The sequence below is a fragment of the Cydia pomonella genome, chromosome 25 (assembly GCF_033807575.1).
Source record: "Cydia pomonella isolate Wapato2018A chromosome 25, ilCydPomo1, whole genome shotgun sequence".
Classification (NCBI taxonomy): Eukaryota; Metazoa; Arthropoda; class Insecta; order Lepidoptera; family Tortricidae; genus Cydia; species Cydia pomonella.
In genome coordinates, this window is record NC_084727.1 from 8403823 (window position 1) to 8424074 (window position 20252).

Below are 20252 nucleotides of genomic sequence, written 5' to 3' on the forward strand. Positions count from 1 at the left end.
GGCTTTAAAGAAGCATGTGTCTTCAATTATTACTTTTCTTTTATTAGAGCCAAAGTAGAATCTGTAAGTAAATAATCAGTTATTCACGTAATTTATTTTATTCACGAGTAATCCTGCTAAATTAGAAAGTTTTTTTATCGTATCAAAAAGGTAAGTTGGATTTTGGAATTTAGAAAAAAAAACTTGACAGTTCAGACAGATAAGAATTTTGACATAACCTTTCATGCTAGTTTTTGCTAGAAAAATTAACAGAAAATTGAACGTTTCGTGGCACAAATGGCATCATTAACAGCGTATTCAGTGGGCCGACTGGCAAGATACGTGACAGAGTCGACATTCCGCAATTTACGCTCGAATGTCTACAGGTATAGTTGCGCAACGTATTTCTTTATAACCTAGAAAGTTAACTATTTTTCAGGACTTTTATAGCAAATAGAAGCCCTAAACTTGTTATTTACAAGATCACTATAGTTCTGCCTATTAAATGCAACATATTTTCTATTCAATAAATGACTCAGAAATGTATTTTCATTCAAAAACCTATGTGATTTGAAATCTTCAACTTTTACCACTATTTGCAATTATTTTGATTGCTCATACACAATTTGGGATTTAAGTTAACTGGTTTGATATAACGAAGCATTAAAACTTGGAAAATAATACTTCAAGTACTATAGCAATATTGCATCAGAAATTATATGATCAATTATTTTATTGAACTGCTGATAAAACAATATAAGGTCAGAGAAAAACTAAGAGATTAGGGTATTGTGTAGCACACGAGCTTGTCTTGTGTGTGAATTGGATACAGTGTGCCATGTGCCTAAGTAAGGAAGTAAATATTCATTACAGTACATATGGTGATACTTTCCCTAACGTGTGCTTTAAAGAGCCATATGTACTGTAACTCCTTTCATTTCCTCTTGTATCCCTCCATATTCATTCCTAAATACCTTTTGTGTCACATGACTTTCATCCCTCTGTATCACATGCCCATACCACACTATGCTATTTGATTTTGATGATGATGAAGATGGTATCCTGTTATTCTTCATCAGGGACATAGGGCTCTCAGAAAGGATTTCCATTTTTCACCATCCACCGCAGCCTCCTCCAGCTCCGTTTGATCTTAGCTTTTCATAATTCAAAATTTATATAATACTTAATTTACTTTTACTTAATTTCAGGAGTACCACCCGTGGCTACAGCACAGAAGAGAAAGCCAAAGAGGAGAGCAGTGAAAAGCTGCCAACCACCATAGAAGAATGCCATAAGCAGCTAGAAACTCTCACCGGAGAGCTCAACACTATTAAGGCACAGGCCAAAGACTATGAGGTGAGTATAACTAGGAAACAAATCAAACTTTGGGTGACACATGTTGAATTTTATTAAAATCTATAGAATATGGAGATACTCGTAGTATATGGATAGAAGCCTATGGAGAAACCTGGTCTTGAACAGAAGGACATGACGTCATGATCCTCAGAATTGAGGGAATGACTGAAGAAGAAGATAGAATAAGAGTAATTTATCACAATGAATTGGACACAAAATAAATAGAAATACGCCTATTTCTACGTACATACCGTAAATAGGTCCACTCAGAGCGAGCATACGCGCGAGGCAATTTCCTCACGCACAAAACGGCCAGTGTAGACATGCCTCGGCCGAGGCGGCGCGCGCTTCCTCACCCCAGCGTGACCTTGGCGGAGCCGCTCGTATCGGTTTTTCGGCATGCTCGAAGGCGCCTCAGACGTTTGCCGCGCGCCAGGGTAGACCTGTTTGTTTATGGTGCACATGGTTATCAAACATGACAATGTTGGATGACAATGTTGGAAAAAAATCATAATAACGAGTGTCGCAAATTGTTTTGTCCTTGTTTTCTTCCTCATTTTCTTTTGAATTGCTTTAAATAGCAAAATAAAAGAAACGCAAGCCACTGCAGTCATTACATTCATTTAGAAACAATAATTGTATATAGTTAGCTCATCATTGGCCACACCATCTGTTGTAGATGCTTGTTGCGGCGCTTGTGGGTTTGGCATGGGGCTGGGCATCGCCGTTGGTGGCTATAAAGTCCTATAGCAGCGCGACATTTCTTTACGCGACATTAATAATTATGCATATACTAACATTAGCCTTAAGAAAAAACTGTCACTAACACAAATTGATCCAAGTTGGTCGTAAATAAATTGATTTATTATTATTACGTGCAGCTCCATTTTTGACTGAGGGGCGCCATTTTGCCGAGCAAATTGGCTCGGGTGAGGCAAACGTGCTGAGGCAAAAGTTACACGAGCACGCGGCCGCGCGAGGCCGGGCGTTTGCCGCGCGAGGAAATTTCCTGGCGAGGCTGCTCGCTCTGTGTGGCCTTATGACATTTATTTTGGTATACTTCTACTACTTAAGTGACTCATTCAACCTTTCACTAGCTTCTATGGCCTCTTTCATTGACCACTATCACTTCACGTTGCAGGACAAATACAAGCGCGCACTCGCTGAAGGCGAGAATGTTCGCCGGCGTATGGTCAAGCAGGTTGAGGACGCCAAGTCCTTCGCCATACAGAGCTTCTGCAAGGACCTGCTTGATGTAAGTAACTCGTTACAAATACAAGCGCGTACTCGCTGATGGCGAGAATGTTCGCCGACCTATGGTCAAGCAGGTTGAAGACGCCAAGTCCTTTACCATACAGAGCTTCTGCAAGGATTTGCTTGATTTAAGTAACTCGTTACAAATACAAGTGCGTTCTTGCTGAAGGCGAGAATGTTCGCCGACGTATGGTCAAGCAGGTTGAGGACGCCAAGACCTTCGCCATACAGAGCTTCTGCAAGGATCTGCTGGATGTAAGTAAATTACCATGTTAATGGACGGGTATCGGAAATTACACTCTTTCACTTTGAAATGTAATGTAGTTTGCAATCATAATTAAATGGGAATATATGTAGGTGGATTAACTGTTTTTATTATTGTTAGACAGTGTCCCATTAGATGTAGTACCATAGTTTAATATAAGAAATGTTGTCATATATTTTGGAAAGGTCTATAAAATATATGCTTAGTTATTTTTAATACCTTTAAACAAGGGTTTTAAGAGTGACAGTGACCCAGGCGACCATAAGGAGTTTAAAACATTCTAAACAGATTTATATATAAAATAATATTTACATACAACTTTTTAAAATCGTTGTTTGGTAGGAAATTGGAATAGCCGGGTCCACACAGAGCGAGCATAGTTCCTCACGCACAATACGGCCAGTGTAGACGTGCCTCGGCCGAGGTGGCGCACTCGAGCGAGGAAAACGCGCGCGCCGCCTCGGCCGAGGCACGTCTACCTTGATGGTCGTATTGTGCGTGAGGAAATCGCCTCGCGCGTATGCTCGCTCTGTGTGGACCCGGCTAATGAAAAGAATCTACGCAAAATGTACGAGTATCCGATCGGGTATCCTAGCCCTAAGGTAGACGAGGTTTAAAATATTCTTTTGCTTTCCGCAGGTAGCTGACACATTGTCAGTGGCAGCAGAGAGCGTCCCTGAGAGCGCTCTGGGCGAGGGCGGCGCGGAGGGCGCGGCCGCGGCGCTGCGCTCGCTGCACGACGGCGTGCGGCTCACCAGGGCCATGCTCACGCAGGTACAGTCAGAGACAGGCGGCTAAAATTCATAACCGATTATTGGATACTCGGAATAATATTTTATTTATTAGTGATATTTATCAAACTTTTCAATCTCGTACCTTAATTAGGCAACTCAGCTCCTTTGTCTAAACACGGTACTCGACTGAAAAGCTCTCTATTATATCATGATTCATGATTGTATAAAATACTATTCCGAGTATCCAAGAATCGGTTATGAAATTTTGTCAATATAATCGATTATAAGTTATAACCGATTATATCGGTTACGCTTATAACCGATTTCATTCCCTAGTCAGGGGCAGCAGATTGCAAAATTGCATGGACACATGAATGAATTCACCATATGTAGATATTAGGTTGGCCTATGAAATTGGCGTTTTGTATGGAGAACTTTAACGAAATTCGATTTTTCATACAATTAATTTTGCGGATTATTTTGTGATGGCATTTTCAAACCAAACAAATTTTTGCCAGTAATCTGAAACATTTTTAAGGCACATTTTCTATCTAATTTTTTTTTTAAATCTGTCCCGTCAGAAAAATATAAGTCATTTAAATACTCGAGCCGGCAGCACATGAAAAGAGCTGTTTTCAGGGCAGTATTCAGAATACATAAAACAATAAAATTAGCAAATGATTGTATGTAAAATCGCTGTTATGTAGCGCACTAATGAAATTAAAAAATACTTTGAATTTACTATTAAAATAAATAAACTATGACATGACTAATACTTATGAACAAAAACGCCAATTTCATGGGTAATGACCCAATATTAACCTAACTTAATGCATCCTGTTTCCAGGTGTTTACCCGACACGGACTGGTGGTCGTGTCACCTTTGAGAGAGAAATTCGACCCCAACCTCCATGAGGCACTTTTCCAGCAGGTAAGTAATAATTTCAATTATTACTTTTTCATCTCTCCTATTCGGAAAGTTCACCTTTCATAGGCTTATAGCCGGGTGGAAAAATGCATTTCCCACCCTAGGATGGAAAGTATTTTTTTTAATTTAAACTTCGAGCAACGGCTAACAGTCATATATGTATGCCATATTATTCAGTTAAGACCTCTCATATTAGCTTTTTAAGACCATGTCCAAAAGGTTCAGACCATGTATTATCAAAATTAAATGTAAATTGCTTGCATTATTTAAAAAAAATTGACGGTTAAGAGAATTAAAGACTAAACAGAGTAAGCGTAGGAGCTGAAAATAGAGTTCCGGTCACTCTGGTTATAATATTAGCGGAAAATCGTTGAGGATTACACTTTTTGTTTGCCGCGACATCTATTGTCGAGTAGCAGTACTGAGAGTTCCGCTACTTGACGCTAGATGTAGACTACGAAAATAATAGTATTTTGGTAACAAAACCGTTGTATGGAGTGAGCATTTTTGGTCTTCTTAATTCTCTTTGGTATTGTTAACTGTCTTTTTTTGTATAGGATCACCAACAGACAATACATAATGAAAAAATAATCTGTAGCTTACATAACATTTAGGGTAGATGTTTGTCAGATATAGGTAACAGCTTATCATGTATCATCTTTTACATGTATGTCTGTCTGTGTACAGGAAGTGGAAGGTGCAGAACCCGGCACTGTGGTCGCCGTCTCCAAAGTTGGATACAAACTTCACGAGCGCTGCGTTCGTCCCGCACTCGTTGGCGTGGCTAAAGGCTCCTCCTAGTGTAAGTATTTCTTAACTAAATATTAGGCCGCCTTTACACCTGTAAGTTTTACTTACGTAAGTCACTTACGTAAGCGACTTACGATAAATTTTCAAGTGTAAACACTTGTAAGTAGCTTACTGTATTTTTTTACTACTTTCGTAAATTGGGAAATTACAAGTCTAAACACGTTCGTGTTTGTTTACGGAAGCGACTCACAGCTTATCGAACTAAATTGATAAGTTCAGAACTTACAGGTCTCTCCGGTGGTGAAATTGCCCGTCGAAAATGTGTATCTTTTTTTTAATGATGGGTGCAACTTTTTCCAAAATATATTAGAAACTTGTAGCATTCATTCTTACAAAATTGAAAAATTGGGCTCGGTCTTCCATTCTCAACTCCTTCAGAAGATTTTCAAACGCATCTCGTGCCATTCTTTTTTCTAGCCAAGGTTTTACCCAGCATTTTCTTTCAGCATTCTTTTGCTTTCGCCTTTTATTGTATAAAATTAAATATGCAGCAACCGCTTGTACGTGGCGACTATGAGTGGACATTTTTATTACTGATTTAGTAAGCATATGTAAATGGGCGTGTAATAATTTATGCAAGTTTAAACTCACAAAATTTACGTAAGCATTTTTTACTGTAAGTTTATTTTAAGTGTAAATGCAACCGTAAGTAAGTTACATAAATATTACGAAAGTCACTTACAGGTGTAAAGGCGGCCTTACAAAACATAATTCGTAAAATTTTGTACAACTGTCTTCTCTTCTCTAACATCGAAAATAAAATAAATGGCGTTGCAAAGCTCGGGAATCGATTTTTTTGAATATAATAAAATGTTTGTTTTAATTTATTCACATTATTACAAAATATCACATGTCCAAATAATACAAGCAAAAAGCAATGTTTATTTAGTCACCTGTAGGTCTAAGATGGTCGGCTCTTTATCATTTGTCACCATACCTGTCCCGTTCTAACAAGTATATAAGTGCGAAAGTGACGGGCATAGTGACAAGTGATAAAAATAGAACCATGATGCCGCCGCTGGAATAATGTACGGAGTAAATATATAGGTCATACTGAACAACTTTTACTATAGGGAGCGTGCATGAACTGTAGGAGGCAGCACAGGAGCCGTCAGATGTTTGGCGCGAGGCGTAAATGTGACGTTTTTTGTTCCGATGTAGCCCACAAGATGGCAGAACCTACTATGCACATGAAAACACGTGACGTGTACATGTGCATGTTTATGGTTCCGATTCAGGCCACAAGATGGCAGACCCTCAAACGCGCACGGTCCCTATTGGACCAACCTCGAAATCGCGAAAAAAAATTTACTCTCCCATAGACAATGACTATGTGTGTATCAATGTGTATTCAAAACGTGCATTTCATTAATTTCAGTGATTGTACACTTTTGTTTGTGTTTGTCATTCATTCACCGTTACTTCTGTTTTACTCATTTCCTCAAAGGTTAACTGGAAGAGATCCCATACAGGGATAAGTTCGCCTTTGTTGTATTTAATTTACTCTGTAACTGTGTTTTTCGTGTTTTTATTTCTATGTACAATAAAGTATATACATACATACATACATACAATGACAAGACATGACAAGACATGAAACAGCCAATTTTTTTCGCGATTTCTGGGTTGGTCCCATAGTAAAAGTTGCTCAGTATGACCTATATATTCAGCCCGTAAATTATTGCAGGTGACTAAATAAACATCCCGTATAAATATAAAAAATAAATATGTCATAATATGTACGTCAAGTGTTTTAAATATCAAGAACTTTTATTCACAGGTGACGACCAGTTTGGCCTAGTGGGTAGTGACCCTGCCTACGAAGCTGATGGTCCCGGGTTCAAATCCTGGTAAGGGCATATATTCGTGTGATAAGCATGGATATTTGTTCCTGAGTCATGGGTGTTTTCTATGTATTTAAGTATTTATAAATATTTCTATATTATATATATCGTTGTCTAAGTACCCTCAACACAAGCCCTATTGAGCTTACTGTGGGACTTAGTCAATTTGTGTAATAATGTCCTATAATATTTATTTATTTATTTACAGGTACCGAGTATTCGAAGATGACACCTTACAAGAAATATCAAGGTCATACACGGCTTTAGTTTCTTAATTTGTCTTTTCTGTTCCCGAAATATAAGAACTACTACCCAATTTGTCTAAATATGAACTAAAATTAATAACAGTTGGATTGGCCATGACCAATTCAACTGTCATTAATATTCATGGGCGTAGGCAGGGATGGCAGCTTAAAGCTCAAAATTTACATACAATGTATGCCCCTCTGCGGGGTCCCCCCCCCTCTTGTTCACTGGCTGGCGACGCCCTTGTTAATTTTAGTATCTGTAATAAAACATACATACATGTTTTAACATTCCTGACAACATACCAAAAACAACCTACGTAATTTGGGCGGGTTATTTTTGCCCACCTTTAAACCATACTAAAATTTACGGTGGGGAATAAAAACAATAATAACGCTTTCTCTGCTACTCCTACTGAAAGATACATAAGACTATCCCGTTCTGTCAGTTCCCCTCATGCCCAATCCATACCACAGAATAAATAATAGTGCTACCGTACAGAAATGACACTTCCTACAAAACCAAAGTGTGAAAGCGATTCAGGGCCGAATCATGCTGTCCCTTTCTAACCTATGGCATCCCGTTCGGCTATTTCGGGTTGTCAAAATTTAAGCCATCTTATCTGTGGTCGTGCACGCAAAGGGACGTCAAGTTGTGCCAACCCTAATAATTGCTCGGAACAATGCTGAGCCGAACGGAGCCGAGGATGCCCGAAAGGAGTATCGCCCCACTGGCAGTAGTATTAGCTTTTGTGAACAGAAGAGGCAACTTTATTTAACATGTATATGACCCATCACCGTTGGCCAGTGTTAGTTTGATGCTGATCTGTCACCTGGCATTTGTCTGTCAGTCATCTGTCATCTGACTTTTGATTGGCATTGCTAATGTAAAACCAAATTGCATTTACTTACTTAACTGAAATGCACTTTTTTATTTACAACCATTTCAAATTTAACTCATAAGTTAAAATTAATTCGAATACCAAGTAAAACATTTGCACCACTATAAGCTGACTGCAATTTTTGTTCGTAAAGACTTTCGTCTTTAACATTGCTAAAAATATCACGCACACACATCATTGCCAGTAGATTTGTGCGAAAGCAAATATATATTTTTTCATGTAGATTCTCATTATATCATATCATAAAGTCACGCATGCGCCAACTTGATTGGTACAAGCTAGGAAACATAAACATTGTAGTATGAAGGTTACTTACAGTGTACGCCAAGGGTCAACAGGCGGACCGCGGTCCAGATCTGGACCGCCGACCTATTTTTTTTGTTTATTTGATAAACTCAAGTAGAAACGGACCGCGATGGTAATTTTATTTTAAGAACCGGACTCTTAAAGAAACTAAAAGTAATTACTGTAATTAGTGACCCCTGGGTACATTTTTCGAACGGTATTTAGACTAATAATATTAGTCCACGAACTGGGCCCCATTTCTCAAACGATATTAGTCTAATATTATTAGTGGGTTGCCATGGTAACCGACACGATTTGACAGTTCGTGGACTAATAATATTAGTCTAATACCGTTCGAGGGAGTCAGCCCCTGTTCGAGAAATGGGCCCCTGGTATACGCCATAACGCTTATACGCGTTCTTGGCGTTATGGATACGATAAATTACTATATATGATTGTCCGTTCGAAGAAGATTTCACAGATGGCGTCAGCATGTTTTACCTGTAAATCCTGCGAGTATTGTCAAATTCTAGTTTTTTTATGGCCTCCTAAAACATAACTCCGCAAGCATCTTCTGTCAGAAGAATTCAAATAATGTTCTCCATCTAGTAATATGTATTAGTTTATCTTTTGTATATCTTATAAGTAATAGTATTTGGTCATAGTTTTGTAGGTTTATTTTTATCATGTTTAAATGTATGTATAATATTTTGTTTTTCGGTTAAATAATTTATGAATATCTTCTGCACCAACATATATGTCTCTGTTTGACCCAATTGTTGACTGGTAGAGAATGCCTTTTGGCATTAAGTCCGCCATTTGTACATTTTTCTTTGTTTGTGCAATAAAGTTTAAATAAATAAATAAATAGAGGCAGGTAAAACATGCTGGCGTCATCTACAAAATCTTTAAAAGTTTGCCAACTCAATTTCAACCATTTTAAATATTACGCGAAACTCTGCGTAGGGGGCGCCACTACCACAATCCATCACAATCTGAGGGTCTACCGCGAAACAAGAAAATCGAATATTCGTTATCTAACCTCTCTATCACTCTTGCATATTCGAGCGATGAAGAGGCGGATAACTCAATTTCGATTTTCGCGTTTTCCGGTAGGCCCTTTGTAAACCAACCGGCTTGATGCATCAATATCGTAATTTATTATCTGTGAAAATTTGTCAAAAATAGTTTAGGGCACAGTATGTATAAGTTACTCTATGGTTTACGAAAGGTGCTAGTGCTGCACTCTGGCGGCAGAACATTGCAGCAATACTCCCTATTGAAACAGTTTTATATTTGTTGTTTCGGTCGATTACAAAACGGAAGAAATTGAACCATAATTCTTAGTTGAATTCAAATTCAACTGCTAATATTTATTTTATGATGGACCTTAAATGTCTAAGGTTTCTTGGCATTTTAACTTGTGAGTGAATTTTCTGTATGACTAGAAGGGATTATGGCTATAAATGATATATTATTATATTTGTTTTACAAAGGGGCAAAGTTACTGTTAACCACTCATACTAATATTGATACCCGAGCAAGCGAATAGCTCCAAAGTTGCGAGCGTTGCGAGGGTGTCAAGGCACGAGGGTTTAACAAACTTTGCCTCCGAGTGAAACAAAAATTTTCACCACACCAACTCGAGGAAAATCCTGACTGTAAAATATCATACAATTGGACGTTATTAACATTTTTCATTAAAACTCATCATTTAAGTCAAAATTACCAGCCAACATAAGGAAAACAACTAAAAATTTGCATTAGATTACTTTTCCCCACGTGTGGATAAAATGAAACTTTCTTATCAGTGTTTGAACAATCAAGAGAGCCAATCAGTTGGTGTGGTGAAAAAAATGAAAGTTTTTGAGTATCAGAATCCCTTTTGTTTTAACTAGAATGTATTTGTATGATATTTTTGTTATGATTAGGCGTAGATTTAGAATTCCATGATGTGTCTGAGGTGGCAGTTGTTGTTTAAATAAATGGATTATATTGTTATTTCATGTTTTATTTAAAATAAATAAATAAATAATATAAGACATTATTACACAAATTGTCTAAGTCCCACAGTAAGCTCAATAAGGCTTGTTAGGTACCTAGACAATGATATATATAATATATAATTATTAATTATAAATACTTAAATACATAGAAAACACCCATGTCTCAGAAACAAATATCCGTGTTCATCACACAATATATATGCTCTTACCAGGATTTATTTGGATTTATACTTCGAGCAACACCGGGAAGGGAGACGGCATTCGCACTATTTCCCCTCTGCCGAAGCATCGGTACAACTGTACCTATGGGGATGTATGTTGTGACTCGTCCATACACAAAAAGAGATCGAGGTGTGCAAGATTTGTCTTTGACGTGTGTCATTTTCTATGTATTTCTGTCGTCATTACAGATTGGATTTTGTATGTAGTGTGTGAGAAGTGCGACTGTGTGCACGTTTCCCCCGCAGAAAATGGCAGAACGATTTGTTCGGTGAGATATCGCTCACGACACCGACACGTAAGGGAGGTGTTGCTCGAAGAATGTATAGTTCGGTTTTTTAACATTAGAAATATGGAAGGTAGAGGTAAGGAATGCAATCTCCATAGGCAGAACTGATGCAAGTGTCCAGTTGTCAGCTATAAATAATAGTTCCAAATCTCTGCAGAGTAGCTAAGAACTTAGGCGTTATTGACGGAGTGAAATGCGCTGTCTATGATTCGATTTTTTTTTCAAGAATTCTAGGTACCTATTGTAGCGCCACCTATTTAAGGTTTTTTGATGACACTGGTATATGGAGATTCCATTCCTTACTTCCACCTTACATAAATAGAAAGAAGGTATTTTATCTTGACGACGAATTATTTTAATAAAAATTAAAAAAAAAACACTTGAATAATAAGTCAGCAAATGCTAAGGGTAAAGCTCTTAAAGGCGACTGCGGTTGTTAAATCCTCTAAGGTAAGAATAAAATTAAACAAAAACTCCTTTAAAATAAATGTATTTATTTTTCAATAATTTGTACGCTTTGCGTGGGAGTGCTATTATGCACTATATTTGTGTCCACTCACTTAGAACATACACAAATTAATACGAACACAAAGTACTGCAAAATATTAAAGCCATTTTGACAGCTAAAGTAGATGTATGCAGTTGTGGTATAGGGAGCGTGCATGAACTGTAGGAGGCAGCACAGGAGCCGTCAGATTTTTGGCGCGAGGCGTAAATGTGATGTTTTTTGTTCCGATGTAGCCCACAAGATGGCAGAACCTACTATGCACAAGAAAACACGTGACGTGTAAATGTACTTGTTTATTGTTCCGATTCAGGCCGCAAGATGGCAGACCCTCCAACGCGCACGGTCCCTATTTGGATTGTCAAACGTGAGCGCTTGACAACCAAAACTCGGAACCAGTTTTTTTTAATCCCGAAATAACTCAATATTTTTAATTATTATATGCTCTTCACGTAGCACTGAATCATGTATTTAGGTAACAATTTCGTATTATTAGATAGTCCCATTAAAAACGAAATAATAAACCAAAGAACGTAATAATACAGGTATTTTCTGTATGAAGAAAAAACCGTTTCCGAGCCTTGTTAACAACCTAGTTACCGCGTAGTGTACTAGACATCTAACTCAGCCGTCAAATTAGCTTCAATATTTTAAACTACTTATACAGGTTGTTTATTTAGTTACCTGCAATAATTTACGGGCTGAATATATAGGTCATACTGAGCAACTTTTGCTATCAGACCAACCCCGAAATCGCGAAAAAAAAATTACTCCTCCATACAAAATGTCAAGGTCAAGCAGTCAAAAAGTATGAAACGACCATTTTTTTTGTGGTTCTCTATTGTTTCCCATAATAAATAAATAAATATTTATAGATAGGACATTTTATACAAATTGACAAGTCCCACAGTAAGCTCAATTAGGCTTGTGTTGAGGGTACTTAGACAACGATATATATAATATATAAATATTTATAAATACTTAAATAAATAGAAAACACCCATGACTCAGGAACAAATATCCATGCTCATCACACGAACAAATGCCCTTACCAGGATTTGAACCCGGGATCATCAGCTTCGTAGGCAGGGTCACTACCCACTAGGCCAAACCGGTCGTTAAGTCATAATGTATTGTTTGTCCGCATTTTCGTTAGTCATAATTTGGTTTTTCTCAGAAACGCGTAGCTTTTCAGGATTGCCATAAAACAAACCTAACCTATCTATATGATATTGATAACCTAAGGAAATTTCTGAAAAGTTAACGGTTTCAGAGTTATGACTAATGATAATCTGACTATCATTACATTATGACTTTCAATAATTATGTCCAACAAAGGGATCTGTTTTTTTCGGGGTTGATCCTATAGTAAAAGTTGCTTAATATGACCTATATATTCAGCCAGTAAATTATCACGGGTGACTAAATAAACATGTATTTTTTTCTACAGTAAATGGACACAACCTATACATATACAATTAATCTATACATACCTATACAATATGTAATTTACAGAGACCAAATGAAAAGGCAAAATTATACGCACCAAAACTTCATAGTAAATATACAGTTATATACTTTTTTAGGCAAATATCAAATCGAGGAACATATAAAAGGCTTTTGAGAATATATAATGTATGTACTATGCAATTAATTGTTACATTTGATTTTACTTATAATTTTTTTTGTTGGCTTAAAGAGTGAATCTTTAACTTTTAAGGTTTTTAACATATACCTTATAACTTAAGTTTTTTTCCAGTAGACATTATACAGTATGGAAACATTAATGGGGCCTGGAGTAAAAGTTCCTTACATATTTTGTAAGGCACTTTTACTCACGTAACAGGTCACTCTTCACTTATAATCCGTCCGTTGTAGTATATTTAATATGTCTTTGTCTCACGGAAGTTTTGTTATTAAGTGCCTTCATACCTTAAGTAAGCTCATTTTACTTAAAGGACGCATTCTTTTATTTTTAAAAAGAAACGAAACTAAAATTCGGTCGTCTCACCCGGGAATCAAAATGACTAAAAGAAAAAATCGATAAGTATTGTATTCTGCTAGTCTAATAATAATAGCTAGTTAATTTTGATGTTCATGGGCGTAGGCAGGAACAGGCAAGGACGGGGGGCAAGTGCCCCCCCCCCCCCCCGCGCACAAATTTTACATACAATGTATGCCCCTCTGCGGCATCTGCCCCCTCCCTAGGCCTCCGGCGATATCAACTTGCCCCCGTTACTGGCTACCGCATAAAATCTAAAATGTAGTGCACAATAATATTTTTAGACAAGCGAATTGTAAAAAAAAATTGAATGCAGTTTTATTTCTTTAAAAAAAAAAAGTTTATTTAAAGAAAATGAGCTAACTTAATGGTTTTAAGGTCCAGAGCCCATTAATGATTTCCACCCTGTATATCAATTTAGACCTATTATTTAATGTGATGTAAGAAACAATAAACATCACAGGTCAGTAATAAATATGGGAAAAAACTAAAATAGAGCTAATCAGTCCAAGCTAACTCAGCACCGTCTCGGCAAGCGACAGTGTGGAAGTGTCACGTTAACCTCAAGCATCCCGCGGTCCTAATTATAGTACAAATTACCTCCAACGAAATTTGAGTTATTATTGAATGGAACAGTCACTTTTTTTGGATTTTTAAATTAATTTCAATTCTATTTTCTAATACCATCATCTTCCTCGCGTTGTCCCAACTTCAACTTTTGACAATAGCTACCGCAAAATGTATGGAGGCGTCAGCTCCATCTTGTTTACCTGTCAAATTTGAAGCACGAGATTGTCTTATTCTTGTTGTTCGAGTGTTTTGAGTCTAAATTGAAGAACTCGACTTGTTTTTACGAGACTCAGATCTTAAAAAAACTTCTGAGTATTTTAAGTCCCGATTCGAGTCCTTTATTGAGTCTTTTAAGCGCAACTCAAAATCAATCGAGTCTCCGGATAATGACTCAACAATTTTATAGGTTTTACCTAAACAACAGTAAAGTAAATAGGCGTTATTTTATGATTTATGTTATGTACATCCATGCATTTCACATAAAGACAACACATTTCGAAGTTATTTGTAAAAAATACAAGGTCTCCGAAAAATACTCAAGTCTCTACAAAATAGAGTCTCTAATAAGTTGAAAAGAACTAGTTTCATCTTAATTATGAGAGTCTGAAAAACTGAGTCGAGTCTTAAAGCAGAGGACTCAAAGGACTCGAGTCTTAAACAATACTAAACGTATCTTTGCTGTGGGGCTAGGTTGATTTGGGTAAGATTTTCCTATAATATTTATTTATTTTAATATCTAATTTCAATTATAATATGACGTCTTAAGCGGAACGTTTACGCTTTGTCACTGCAAGTGCAGAGTTAGCTTTGACGGACTTACAACTGACTACAGCTATCATCTGTCTCACTCGCACTTAACACAAAGTGACAGTTAATGTGTCAAACAAGCGCCAGTTGTTTTAACCCTGATTATAATACTAGAAATAATTTATGGTCACACTCTAGCGGTTATAATAGTTATTTACAGCACCATATGTACTGGAAAATACTATAATTTTGATTTTATTAGGTTGGTAGCCATCGCAGTATCGTTTTAGCGATTTTAAAGCATAAGTGCTGTTATGAAGAATAGACAATATAGACTTTTCTTCGAATCTGCTTATATTAGTGTTCATATATGTCAGATAACAGAAGATTATAAAAATTGTTATTATAACAGCCAGGGTGGGACCAAAATAATATAGAAATGTCCATACTTGACAATAAACTATAGCCAATTTTATATAGAAAATATACCCCTTAACTACTAACCCTATAACTTATAATAAGCATATAGTTCAAGTCAAGTAACGACATTAATGTGACATTTTCAAGCAAAAGTTACCACTTTGTCGCTTACTATAAGAACGAAATTTGCTTATATACGTATAACCTGTTAGAGCTTATGGCAAGCGACAATGGGGTACCATTAGCTTGAAACGACACATTTTATTAACTAATAAATAACTAAAAATGCCGCAAACCATGATAATTATAAAGAATAAAGCTGGTTTCGAAAATATACCCTTTGATGGGAAATACATTAAACACCAGCCGTTAAGTAGATACATTGTTCTATACAAGTGTGTATATAAAATTAATCTTATAGTACATTATTTTCGTTTCTTAAGATAAAATACTTAGGTTCAGAGAGACGCCGAAATTATGACAAATTTTTGAAGTGAAAACTTCTTTAGCGGCGCTGTGCACTTTTTGTGATGGGGAAAAAACGTTAAACTCGCGACAGGTCACGTGACCGACAGATTCGATAAATTGAAAATTCGTAAGACGGACACGTGACCTGATCGAAAATCTGTTACAATGTCATTGAAGCCAGTAGACCGCCGGCGCGACTTGAATATTAACGTTGTGCATTTTTAATGTTAAATAATTGTAATAGTTCTGAAGTGTAACATTTTTAATATAATATAAATTGTAATGTTTGTGTACGATAGCGCAATAAATTAATATTGTATTTTACCACATAAATGATAGTACTTTCATACTCATAATTAAAGCAAATATTGCAAAATTATTCCCTAACCATTCCAAAATATAAAAAATGCACAACATTAATATTCAAGTTTTCTCTTCTGCCGGCACTCCATTGTTTTTTTTCGTGCCATTCTGAAGCAAAAGGGTACTTGTTGTCGGTTGTCAAGGCGCTATTTTCCATATAGCTTCAATTTGAAATCAACCTTATCGACCGACAAGGTACCTTTAGGTTGAAATGTCACTAGTTTATTCATACTACAATAAAAAAAGGCACCAACGCGCATGTAACACCCTCGGAGTCCAATGCGTTCATAGTATTACGCGATGTTACAACTAGAGATAGACCAGGATAAGTTGGCAGCGATTTTGATAGCCCCAGACGGTGCAAGTGTCAAGTAAACGTCATAATTTCATAGTTTAAAATAACACTTACACTTTCTGGGCTGTGAAAATCGCTGCCAACTTATCTTGGTAGAACTCTAAGCGTAGCTGGCCTTCACATCGGGGCCTGTTTACAGATTTATTAGATCATATATTTGCTAGCAAAAACCAATAGATAAAAAATCTAATCTTAATTATATTATGTGTGATGTTTCGATGTCTCTCTAAACCTAATATTATTCCTTATAGAATAATTAAACAATATTTACAATATCAAATACTTTTTATCTATATTACTGTCGATTCGATACTCGAAAGTTCAAGAGATATCGTCATTCGTATCGTACAGACACACATACATTTCGTATTCGGTCCCATTATGGAACTATCGTTGAAATTATGCGAAAAATTATACTCTGTATCTTTAGGTATTTAAATAAAAGTAAACAAAATCTACCCTCAAATGGCTCCTTAAGTCAGTTGAGGGTAGATGGAAAACATTACATGACCAAATAATGTAGGTTAAAGTCAGGTCGTTCAGTGACAGATCCAGGCGGTTTTGTATTTGGTTGGTTAACCAATAAATGTTATAACTACCCGAAAATGTACAAATTGTTTACATTTATATAAATACCTAAAGATATAGAGTATAGGCGGATCCACACAGCGAACATACGCGCGAGGCACGTCTACACTGGCCGTTTCCTCGCGCGTATGCTCGCTCTGTATGGAGCCGCGTATTAATCAAAAATTAGTTTACTGTGGTTGAATATTTTTGCTTCACCTGAAACGTATTCAGTTTTTTTTTTACAATTAATGTGACGTTTTTAGACTAGAATTGTGTAATTCCGTTATTTTGTTAGTATTGATGCAAGTATAAGTATTTGTACATTATAGTACCTCATTGCTTAACAATAAGGTTCTAAATTGTATAAAGCGCGACCAGAAATATATGATCAATATGATCATTATCAAGAGGCCGCTTTTATTTTCATGTATACAGTGACAGTTCAGTTTAGTATGAAATTTTTAGTTTCAATTATATTCCGCAATATGGAGCGTGATCATATATTGCTGGTCAGGCTTCACATACTTCTGATGCTAATATTTTTTTTTACAGATTTATTTAAATTTCATGTTTTATTTTGAAACTTGTAAACCAAGATAGAAACTATTGTTTATGAATTTACTTACCAGGGGCTCGTTTCTCTAATGGTATTAGACTAATAATATTAGTCTACGAACTGGGGCCCATTTCTCGAACGCTATTAGACTAATATTATTAGTCTACGAACTGGGGCCCATTTCTCGAACGCTATTAGACTAATATTATTAGTCTACGAACTGTCAAGTTACCATGGCAACACAGTATATTATTATTGTGTTGTCATGGTAACCCATACGACTTGATAGTTCGTGTGACAATAATATTAGTCTAATACCGTTCGAGAAATGGGCCCATAGTTCGAGAAATAGGTCCATAGTTCGAGAAATGGGCCACATATGTCGAATGTTTACTAGATTTTATCCGTGTATTTTTATGGTTGTTGGTCGATTAGTCGAACTGTATATAACTGGTAGTTGAATCTTAACACTTGTCCTTTTTAGATAATTGGCTACTTGACTGTTTTTTGTAAATAATGTCAAAAGATCTTGATTTTCCTGAGGATCAAATGTCTATATGGGACTCATGGCATTTAAGCAACACAAAGATCAGAAATGAGAGTTAAAGTCTGACGCTCGCACTCGACGATTGAAACGCCTCTAACAAAATGATAAGGTGATGTGACGTCACATCATATAAGTCTGTCCTAAATGTATGGAAGATCAAGGAAATTACCATTTTGACCCTGTAATATTGCGTTTATGTGTATAGTTGTCATACAATTTATTTTTCAATAAAATGTAAAGAATCGAATGGTACCATTTTCTTTTCTAATTTTGAAAGAGAAAAATTTTTTATTTTTTTTGAGATTTCGGAGCCTTGTATTTTTTTTATTTTATAATCTCAATATATTTTTTTACGGTAACGGTAAAAAGTAATACCATAAAGTAATACCATTCGATTGCTTACATTTTATCCAAAAAATATTGTATAGAAAGTATATACATAAACGCAATATTTCACCGAGAAAATAGCAGCTTTAATGTTTTTCATACTTCAAGATGGCCGGTGACCGTGACGTCACGTTTGCTTATCGTTTTGTTGGGAGCGTTTCGTGAGTGAAGTACGACTGTCGGACTTTGGCTATCATTTCTGACTTTTGTATTGCTTTAATGCAATGGGTCCCATATAGACATTTGATTCTAAAAATGAACCTGAACGATTGATACCATTGATAAATGGGGGAATCAACTTTTTAGCGTCACTCGTTGCCATGGTTACGATTAGTTGTCCAGGGGACAAAAGTTCATTGAAATACTGATTTTATGGTACTTAAATGTATCAAACTTGCGTTTTTGTGGTCGTTATAACCAATGTCCATAATGGGCCCCCTACTAAGCATGTTAATAGAACGGCATGCAACGTCTCTTCAAACAAACTGTGCCACTGTTGTCCCTTGGACAACGGGACAGGATAACAAAACAAAAAAAGTTGATTCAGCAAATAGTACATTACGATACAAGTGCGAAAAAAAGGAAATTCGAAGCGAGTGCCGATAAATTAAAACACGACCGAAGGGAGTGTTTTAAATCGACACGAGTTGCGAATGACCTATTCGCACATGTATCGTACAACGTTGTACAGTAGATATGGCCCTTTAAATGTTCGACACAGTAACGTAATTTGCTAATATTTGCACTAGTGCGGTAAAATAGCACCATATGTACTGTAAAAATTGTTATGTAGCCTATTATTGTTCTGATAGGGTCTGCCTTCGGAGACTCGGATTAAGACAGACGATAATTGTTACGTGTTGGGTAAGAAGGTAAGGTTTTATGTACTATACTGTTACTAATTGGTCACTAGGTAAATAGTTGAACTTCGACTGAACTCATATAGTAGTTGAATTTTTTCATGTATTCTTTTAGATAATTAGTCGAATAGATTCAGTATTCACCAGTAGAAAGGGTGGCGCTAGGAGAGGTGTGGGAACAGTTCAGGCTCGAGGCGGCGCACGCGCACGCGTTGTCTGTAGTGGTACTCCTTGAGGTAGGCGCGCATGCGCGGTGGGAGGGGCAGCTTTTCTACGCCTGTCAAACAAAAATGTTACTTAGCTATAATATAATGCTATTTTGAATAGTAGAAATGCGGAGTAGGAGGTCGCGGGTTCAAACCCCGGCTCGTACTAATGAGTTTTTCGGAACTTATGTACGAAATATCATTTGATATTTACCACGCCGGTGAAGGAACACATCGTGAGGAAACCGGACTAATCCCAACAAGGCCTAGTTTACCCTCTGGGTTGGAAAGTCAGATGGCAGTCGCTTTCGTAAAAACTAGTGCCTGCGCCAAATCTTGGGATTAGTTGTTAAACGGACCCCAGGCTTCATGCACTGCATGAATACCACCACCACACTAATGGTATGATTTTAGTATTTTTACGGTAAAGCGGAGACGCCTTCTACATAGATTTTCGTACATTGATCCGCTTGTTGCTATCTCTGTTGCACGCGCATAAAGATGTAATTCTTACTTGAGAGTTTTTTGTAAATAATGCCAATCTATCTTGATTTTCCTGAGGATCAAATGTCTATATAGG

At 36.6% G+C, this 20252-nt stretch overlaps 2 protein-coding genes across 2 annotated transcripts in view; one reads left to right on the forward strand and one right to left on the reverse strand.

The window, feature by feature from the left end:
• The first annotated feature begins 34 nt into the window (after positions 1 to 34).
• On the forward strand, positions 35 to 10603 carry LOC133531783 (grpE protein homolog, mitochondrial). Its single transcript, XM_061870180.1, has 7 exons — positions 35 to 365; positions 1188 to 1335; positions 2477 to 2590; positions 3494 to 3628; positions 4436 to 4519; positions 5204 to 5318; positions 7379 to 10603. Exons 1-6 carry the CDS (start codon positions 277 to 279, stop codon positions 5315 to 5317), a joined length of 684 nt encoding a protein of 227 aa, XP_061726164.1. The 5' UTR covers positions 35 to 276; the 3' UTR covers position 5318; positions 7379 to 10603.
• Positions 10604 to 11590: 987 nt separating this feature from the next.
• Positions 11591 to 20252, reverse strand: part of LOC133531784 (uncharacterized) — a 30354-nt gene continuing 21692 nt past the window's right edge. Inside the window, exon 12 of the mRNA XM_061870181.1 lies at positions 11591 to 19743. Within this exon, the coding sequence (XP_061726165.1) occupies positions 19628 to 19743 (116 nt within the window). The 3' untranslated portion in view covers positions 11591 to 19627. The remainder of the gene's footprint in view (positions 19744 to 20252) is intronic.